Source organism: Macrosteles quadrilineatus, unplaced genomic scaffold, assembly GCF_028750875.1.
Source record: "Macrosteles quadrilineatus isolate MER2022 unplaced genomic scaffold, UCM_ALF_1.0 Scaffold_7__1_contigs__length_78375512, whole genome shotgun sequence".
Classification (NCBI taxonomy): domain Eukaryota; kingdom Metazoa; phylum Arthropoda; class Insecta; order Hemiptera; family Cicadellidae; genus Macrosteles; species Macrosteles quadrilineatus.
The window spans coordinates 59924316-59933819 of NW_026542600.1; the positions used below are offsets into that span (position 1 = coordinate 59924316).

At 34.9% G+C, this 9504-nt stretch overlaps 1 protein-coding gene across 1 annotated transcript; it reads right to left on the bottom strand.

Annotated features, from left to right (window-relative positions):
- Nucleotides 1–450: 450 nt before the first annotated feature.
- LOC128999169 (33 kDa inner dynein arm light chain, axonemal-like) lies at nt 451–9025 on the bottom strand. Its single transcript, XM_054425562.1, has 6 exons — nt 8920–9025; nt 5020–5126; nt 4063–4195; nt 3327–3472; nt 1061–1258; nt 451–486 (listed from the first exon to the last, which is right to left on the bottom strand). The coding sequence occupies exons 1-6, from the start codon at nt 9023–9025 to the stop codon at nt 451–453; spliced, it is 726 nt and encodes a 241-aa protein (XP_054281537.1).
- Between the last annotated feature and the right edge of the window lie 479 nt (nt 9026–9504).

Consider the following 9504-nt stretch of genomic DNA (forward strand, 5'->3'; position numbering starts at 1 on the left):
AATAAGAAAAGAGATCTTTCTGTTCCGTTTCTGCTTGTTTTCTTTAATAAAGATCTGTACAACCAGGTCTTTACTTTTTTACTTATAAAAAGACATTTATCTTTTTACTGTCAAAAACAAAAGAAAGATGTATAGGATGTTTCTATCACTGAAGATGTGTTGCTTCCATTTTTCCAATTTTTGAATGCCTTTTCAGTCCGTGGAGTCTATCAAAATGGAGACAGTGGTTTTGTTGTGAAGGCCCTACTCTGGGTTTAACTCGACAACTTGAAGCACTCATGTTTAGACAATATGTTTATTTTAACTATAAATAACAGTAAAAAGATAACATAAAACGATTTCACTTGTTAATAACAATAGTATGACACTAAACGTTAACACAACAAATAAAAATAACAAATAAGATTGTTTAAGTTTATACTCTTGATTCACTCTTCAGTTAGTCTTCGATTACTTCTTGGGTGCAATGATTCCTTCCAATTGAGCCTGGAACAAAAAATATTTTGTTTTACTCTTGGAAGTAAAAGTAATCTTTATATAGTGTTTATAAATTTGTTATTCATTTCCAAAGGACTAAAGCTGTGGATTATAAAAAGAACACTGAATTTTAGTGTTGAGGGAAAGACTAACAATACTTAAAACCCAGAACATCAACATTATAGTGACCCCAATGTTTTAGGTAATTTGAAGAGAGGGAATGATCTCTTTAACCCTCTTCTAACAAATACTTTTATTATTATTATTTTTTTTTTATGCTTCTTTTAAAAGGTGAACTATTTGCAAGATAAACATGCAGCATTCCTAAATAAGAGTCTCAATGGAAATTAGAGTAGAAGAATTTGATTTAGCTAGATAACTCGGGAAAATTAGGATTCTTTGGATACACAAAAATAGTACTAATACAGATATTATGATCTTGGATATATTGATGATAAGTTTGAGTTTAAAACTGTTTTAAGCGCTGCCGATTGTAATTTTTATTTAAATTTAGGACTCTTTCACAGTTCCATAGTTTTAGCTTTGTAATTTCTGTAAGTGACAGAAAATTGTTGAGTATTACCTTCAGTTGTTGATTAGTCTTCTTTAAGAAGTCAATTTCTTCTGCGTGTTTCTTCTCTTCAGCTTGTCTTAGCTCAGTAGCTCTTCTCTCAACTTGTTCTGCTTTTGCTCTCAACTCAGCTACTTGTCTCTCCAGATCTGACTTGACGTCTCTCAGTTCTGCTATTGCCTCCTCCATATCTGACTTCCCTTGTTCAGCCTGTAAGACGTTAAGGATTGACAAAGAATTTGAATTTCTTCTGAAGAACAATTTTAAAATGCTGTGCAAGTAGAACCTCTATTACTGTCTCCCTCGGAACCGGAAGTGTGACGGTTAAGTGAATGGATGGAGAACAGAAATCCTGTTATAAATCTTTACAATAAGGTGGTTTAAAAGGTATAAGAAGAAGATAAACCCTGCAAAGTGAATAATACATATTTATGTTTAAATTACTTACATACAAGAGTAATACAGAACTGTTATTTTGTATATTGTACTTGTTTAATGTTGGTACAGTGAAATAAAATCGTATTTAAAAATAATCTTAGTACTGTAGCGTGGTGACGGATAACAGAGACTGACCCCTTCGATAATTGATGGTACATGTTTATCATGTAAAAAGGTGACGGTTAATAGAGGTTCCACTGTATTTAATTTCTAATTCCATTAACATTTTAATCACATCAACTAGTTTTGTACAAATGCCTATTTACAAAAATTAAACTATGTCACATTTCTTAACACGTTCACTGCTAATGACGCACTTGTGCGTCATAAGTATATTAGCAGATATATAATACATGATGTATATAATTACATAATATATTTTAATCCACAATTTATAGTATAAAATTTATTTAATTAAAGATATATTGTCACTCAATTAACATGATCATGTTAATGTTTATGTTTTTTAGCCATTTATAAAAGTATTACATATCATTAGCAGTAATGTGTTAAATTTTATTCTGCATACATAAATACCGTTTGAAATGTGAATAACACCTAGAAACACAAGGTATAATATACAGGGTTAGTAAAAAGTGTGGAGACCCCCTGTTATTTTTTTAACGGCCCATACTACAAAAACTAATCTCGGCACACCTTTATGACATGTTATGAAGTACTTTTTGGGCATAACCGTCACTTGGTGTATATCCCCAAAATGGGAAATTTTGGGGGAAACTCAAAAATTTCAAATACAAAGACCCATCGAGTGACCCCCTCATTTTGAAGGTCCTGGTTAAAGAAAACCAACAACGCAAACTTTATTGAGGTTTTATTTATTTATTTATTTTTATTTATTTGAGGTCTTTATCTCAATCCAGTAAAAAATGGCAGCCAATTGAAATTCTCAGAAGTTAAATTTAACTTACAGCTTTCCAAGTCTGGATACCCGCTGTAAATTTTGTAGCGGCTCACTCTAGGATAACTCAACTCTACACACCTTTTTGGCATGCTATGAAGTACTTTTTAAGCCTAATAGCCACTTGCTTACCAAACCCAAAATGGGGGATTTTGGGGGAAACTCAAAAGTGTTAAACAATAAGCCCCATCGAGTGACCCCTCATTTTGAAGGTCCTGGTAAAAGAAAAGTAACAACGCAAACTAGAGGTTTCTATCTCAATCCAGTAAAAAATGGAAGCTGATTGAAATCTTTAGAAATCGGAAATAACTTGCAATTTTATATTCAATTGGCTGCCATATTTTACTGTGTTAAGATAGAGACCTAAAGTTTGCGTTGTTCGTTTTATTTTATTATGACCTTCAAAATGAGGGGTCACTCGATGGGGCTTATCTTTTATAATTTTTTATTTTCCCCCCAAAACCCCCATTTTGGGTTTGGGAACTTATGAGAATTTCAATTGGCTGCCATTTTGTACTGAACTGAGATAGAGACCTCTAATTTGCGTTGTTGGTTTTCTTTTACCAGGACCTTCAAAATGAGGGGTCACTCGATGGGTCTTTGTATTTGAAATTTTTTTAGTTTTCCCCAAAATCCCCCATTTTGGAGATGAACACCAAGTGGCAGTTATGCCCAAAAAGTACTTCATAACATGCCATAATGGTGTGCCGAGTTAAGTTTTCCTAGTATGGGCCGTTAAAAAAATAACAGGGGGTCTCCACACTTTTTACTAACCCTGTATAAGGTGCAAAACTCGGTTCTGTTTTAGCTAATTCTATGTGGCTGTCAATTGCTATACAACCTGAATATGTAATTTGTAAACTTGATTCCAAGGTTACTCAGAGGGAGTAGTTGACTTATTTGACCAAGGTGAGAACTGACCTGAAGTGCCTTGCGTATACCGAATGCGATGCTGCTCTCGTACAACGTCTGATAAGCAGCCATTGCCATCTTCATTTCATCCCTCACTCGTAGAAGCAACAGACCTCGCTCACAGCAGTTCACTGTTACTTGTCTAATCAGCTCATCTGCAATGTAAAACATACCCTCTCTCTCTGTTTCATAAAAATTATACCCCTTATTTGAATTGCTTGGAAATCAGGACTTGTTTCATGAAGAGGTGGGGTGAGGGTCTCATCTTAAAGTCCTCTTCAGGCTTCTTAAACCATTCCTTATATTTACCTTTAGGTGTTCAAGTGGTACATTTGAACTGTTAAGCTGCAATGTGAGATAATAGCAAAGAAAAGAGTTAATTCTTTTAAAATTACAGAGCAAACTAAATGAAAACTTCAGGTAAGCTACACATCTATAATATCATCTATAAACTTCAAATCATTGAAACAAGCATACCCTTAAACTGATATTATGTTTCGCAGGCCCGGGGTTAGTATCTCTATGGTCCCGGGAGGTAGTTGTGTTCTAACAAACAATAGATTGAAAACAGAAGATTATGGATATCTTAGGCAAACTTCTACGATTGAGACCCCTTCACTAAAAGTCGTACTGTAATTTAATATTTTACAAGGTGGGTATATGGATTGTTAGTGGAAAGATTCATTCTATAATCTATTTTGAAACATTGATATAATTCATAGTTTGAAACATCTTTTAACTTTACCAAAGCACTGATTGAAGAGTCGTCTTCGGACTGGACAGATGCCTGTTTCCCTAGCCTGCTGCTGTTGAAGGCCTGTGTCGAGCTGTTCTCCGAGCTTTTTGACATCTTCACGAGTGGCTGGCTCACTTGATACCTGCTCCAACACAACTGGGTCATATCTCATTAAATTGAACATTTTTACTGAATTATCCATAATGCTAATGATGGTTTATGCTTAACCAATGTTAAATTAAAATTATATTTATTTTTATTAAGTGCAATTAATAGAACAACTTAACCTACAAAAATAAAACGATCAATAATGGCTGTATGTGTTCATAAAAAATGTACAGAGTGGAGTGACTTTGTAGAAAAAATTGTTATATTATTTAATAGCACTTTTCCAACGTGCTTGTGTTTTAAACTACACAATGTTTCTGGAGGTGGATTATAATTATATTTAACATTACTCTTATTGGTTTTTTTCTATAAAACTAGTATTTTATCTCAATTTGTCTGTGAAGTACCAACATACACTGCTATTCTATATGATATATATGATTGGATATGAGAGAAGAATAATTGTTTTAAGGCATGAATTTTCAGAATTTACCTTATGTTATGTACAACTTTCCACTTTATGTACCCCTAAGACATTTATCGGTATGAATAGCTAAAAACTGTGTACAATTTGATTCATTGTGTTGTCAGTAAAAATATCAGGGCTACACTTATTTTTGACCTGTTTGGTGCTAAATGAAAAAAAATTTGTGAATAATATTAATACGTATTGTCTAATAAACATTCTTGGATTTGTGATAGTTGTATGTGAGCTGCTACTTCCACTACTACATTTTACTGTATGTAATTTAGTAATTTAATCTGTATTTATGTATTCCATGATGACATAAAGTGTACTTCATTAATTGACAAAATCAAACCCCTCCATATCAGACTATAAGTTATGATGAAACTTACAGTTTGCCTCCAAAGTTGGCCATTTTCTTCCCATTCCCTTGGGGGAAGGATACAGTTCAGAACCTCTTCTGTTGACTTTGTTTTTTCGGTTGGGGGGATCCCAATATCTGCAGGTTTTTGAGCTGCTGGACTTGGCAAGCCCTAAAAATGTAAGAGTTAACTTTGTACTACAGAGCTGTAGTAGGCCAGTCAATATCTACACGAAATAAGGCAAACATCGCAAACGCGCATGTATCTACGATTTTTTTATATGTTGTTAGGTACCCTAAGAGTAGTTTATACCCAAGTTTGCAACCCTGAAAACCCTGTGCTACTCCAATGATACTCGAAAAACTGTAAAATTGTAAAATACTGGCTCTTTTTTTGTTTTATTGAAAAAATCTAACTGAAGGAAGCGTTTATCAGGTATATGTATCATATACTTTTTAAAGTTAACTAAATTTGCAACAATTGGAACCCAGTTAGAGCCCTTTAACTCCATTTCTTGCGGATATACAGTTAGTAAAAAATAGGACAATTTTTCAAACATTGAAAGATTATCGGTAGGCTCATTTGCCAAGATGCGTACTGGCTGAAGTAATGGTCATAGAAAAGAGGCTTTAGGAAGGATTTTGTAGAGAATTTAATAAGCTTTAATTTAATTCCAAAGTGGTGTGTCTAGGCCTTATAGCTTCCTAAAAATTTAAACTATAAAAATATCATATTTTGCGAAAATGTTGTATTTTGGGTTGTATTTCTTAAAAAGACTTTGACTCTACCTTCAAGACATGCTTGGCCTAAAAAAGCACATGAAGTCAGACGAATATCGCAAGTTCACAGGGGAATCCTTTACAATACGTCGCTCTAATAAGTTTTGGTCTGGTTTGTGGACAGATTCGACCATGGAACACGTACTGATGAGTTCCATGAAAAGCCAGGGTGGGCTGGGCTACCTCATGGTCGGGGAATATCTAGCAGTGTGCTGGCGCGCTGGTCAGTAGGGTTAATTTCCATGCTCAACATTTGCGAGGAGGTGGAACGTTTCACTGAAACTACGACTCTAACATCAGAACAGCACGTTGATATGAGGGCATCCTAAATTGCGAGAGACACTGTAGACAAAAAAAAAAAGAATAAATAAAGATCTGGTTCAACAACCACCCTTCATTCCCAGTCAGTGATCGCCTATTTTCCATCCACAGTGGTATCGTCGGAGGCCCTGATATCAACTGCCACGTAGCTTAAGAACTGGGAGCAGGAGGAATGAAAAAAATGAACTAGACTTTGCATTAATGATGTCGTTAATGTAGGTACTGGCTACTGTCATTATTTATTTCTTTAAAGAGTGTAAGAATGTGAAATTGAAATTTTATAGATGTAACATATGGCTTCTAAAAAACAAACATATAGGTACTAAGAAATAAACTAAAAAATAAAAAAATATACATAATGTTCAAGCACAAAAAGAGTTTAGAATTTCTCCCTTTTGGAAGGGCGAGGTCTCATTCGGTCTGGATCAGTGGTGGGGTGAGGGGGAAGGAGGGATTACCTTTTCTGGAGGTTGAGTTGGGTCGTCAAATGATGTTGGGTGGCCCACATCCTCATCTACGACGATAGGAGTGATGTTGTTGCAATTTTGTCCTTGGCGAAAGAGGCATAGAATAGAACACTTAAGCCCTGCCTTTCTGCAAGTGCACGACCCTGCGCAGCCTTTTTTGAATTTTCAAGCCACCTTTCCAAGCAGGATTGCTCACAGGTGGTGGCCCTTCCCCAGTCACACGGTTCTTTATCAACCCATAACCATTTTTGCACTTGATGGTAGGTCCTACAAGAATGATATCTTGCAGCCTCTGTGGTAGGGAGGGGAGGAGGCAGGCAAGGTTGACTTTTGCAGTTGCTGCCGATTTTACAAATGCTGTATATCTCAGAGTGTTCAGTGTTCCCTTGTACTCTCCATAGAGGTTTGTTAAAATCTTCTCGCCAGCATTTCCTACTTCTTCCTGGTTGGTGTTTGGGTCAAAGAAAATGCTGGCGAGGTCTATCCATTCGGGGTTTTTTTTTGACGTTACACCACTTCATCTTGCTTTGCCAGAAAAGGGCAGATGTGGTGTCACACCTACTAATAGCATGCAGAAACAAAACCATCTCCCATGGAACATGCATTTCTCCACATGTGAAAGAATTTGCTGGATATTGGGCACACTCTGATCCACCTCTCCCACCTTTCTGGAAGTACACGTTCGTCTGTTCAGAGCTTAATCCGCTGAGGAGCACCAAAAGGTCGACATCCTCCCCAATGATAAAAAACCTGATCGAACGATGAACTATTGGAGAGGGCAGTCCACACGGTATCAGCATCGGCGTCCTCTTAAAATTGATGTATTTAAATACCAAGCACCACAGCAACGTTTTTACCAAAGTGGTTAAAAGTAAAACATAGCTGACGTATCCCACTACAATGGATCTGACTGAATCATTTCGATGCCAGATAACCTTGGGTAAGATGTAACCACCATCAATCAAACTATGAACGCTTCGTTTCCTGGGATAACGTTTTCAGTGAGCGGTGTAAATGCTGAAAAGAAGGAAGATTTTGTGCCCTTGCGCATTCCTTCCTCAGTGAATAGGACAGGTTGATACGATGCTAGCTCATACGCAAAATGCTGCTTCAATTGTTCATCTGATTGTTTTGTAACGCTGACCCTCTGGAATATGGCAAGGAGATCAACATCAACTCTCTTGTTGAATAATTTTACAGACAAAAATACAACATTTACGCAATATATGATATTTTTATATTTTAAATTTTTGTGAAACTGTAAGGCCTAGACACACAACTTTGGAATTTAATTAAAGCTTATTAAATTCTCTACAAAATCCTTCCTAAAGACTTTTTTCTATGACCATTGATTCAGCCAGTATGCATCTTGGCAAATGAGCCTACCGATAATCTTCCAATGTTTAAAAAAATTGTCCTATTTTTTACTAACTGTATATCCGCAAGAAATGGACTTAAAGGGCTCAAACTGGGTTCCAATTGTTGCAATTTGAGTTAACTCTAAAAAAGTATAGGACACATACCTGATAAACGCCTCCTTCAATTAGTTTTTTTCAATAAAACAAAAAAAGAGCCAGAATTTTACAGTTTTTCGAGTATCATTGGAGTAGCACAGGGTTTCCAGGGTTGCAAACTTGGGTATAAACTACCCTTAGGGGACCTAACAACATATACAAAAATCGTAGATACATGCGCGTTTGCGATGTTGAATGCTGTTATTGACTGGCCTATAGCCCTAATTTTATAATTTAATATTTTTTATTAGTATGTTGTTGAGAAATGTAGGTTTATTTTTATAATAAAAACCTGTATTTACAAAAAATAATAGTTTAATCTATTTTATGCGCCTGGTACTGTCTGTTTTACAAAAATAATAAATTTTATGTTAGATTTAAGACGAGGAACATGAATTTTAAGTATTATGTATGCATATAAAATAAGCATCAGCCGTTAAACAAACAACAAATGATGTAAAAATGTACTACTCAAACTTTTATGAGTGTATTTAAACTATGATTTTTTTTATTTTATGTATTTTCAAAGATCATTTAATGTTAGATTCTAAAAAAAAATTCTTCTTTATGTATACCTACAGGTATTGTAGCAAAAGAGAAACACCAAATGGAAACCAGATCATTTTTGCTATTGTAAAATAAGATTTAATAAATAATCTTTCCATGGCTTTGGTGTTTATATGTTATTTTCTTAATCAAAATGCAATTTTAAAATGAACTTAGATTTTAATACTCCTGTGCAACCTAAACCGAGAACTTTTCTCTGGAAATAGGCTGCATATTAAATATAAACTGCTTGTGCCAATATGTTCAGGAAATTTCTCAATTAAATAAGTTTCTAAGCTGAACTTACTGGTGTTGGTGTCAGGGGCTTTTCAGGATGTTTAGAAACTATCACAGGATTGCTATACTTGACTAAAGTATCTCTTGAGGCTAAAACACTCTCCGTAGCCATTATAGTAGCTGATCAAAAATAACAATGAATGCAAAACAATGACTGACTTTTAACAATGTAAGATTTGTCAATTGATGTAGTGACATTTGCTAGACTGTTTACCAGTTACTATAGGAATTTCCTGTAGAGCTTGGGCAAAGCTGCACTAAATCAATAGGCCTACCTACAGTTTACAAAAGTAAGCCCAACCTTTCTTTACATGAATACTGTAGCTATATTCAATCTGATCAACAAAAGCATTGTTAGAGCTTTGCTAATTTTCAATTTATGTAAATTTAACATTATATTATTATACAGGGTGATTGATATAAGTGTGCCAGCCGTTTTATTCTAAAACTATAAGAGATATCAAAAAAGGTTAAATGGTAAGTGTCTTGGATTTTTTATTTTAAAAATTTTAATCAAGTCAAAAAAATTATTTTAGCCACCATTTTTCCAATATGGCCGCCAACTTTGATTTTTCTTACAGAACACCCTGT

Excerpts from the sequence above, each read along its gene's own strand:
- LOC128999169 (XM_054425562.1), bottom strand. The coding sequence starts at position 9,025 with ATGGCTACGGAGAGTGTTTTAGCCTCAAGAGATACTTTAGTCAAGTAT. Across the intron at positions 5,127-8,919 it reads CCTGACACCAACACCAGTAA|ATATTGGGATCCCCCCAACC; the intron begins GTTCAGCTTAGA and ends AAAAACCTGCAG. Across the intron at positions 4,196-5,019 it reads GCCAACTTTGGAGGCAAACT|GTATCAAGTGAGCCAGCCAC; the intron begins GTAAGTTTCATC and ends GTGTTGGAGCAG.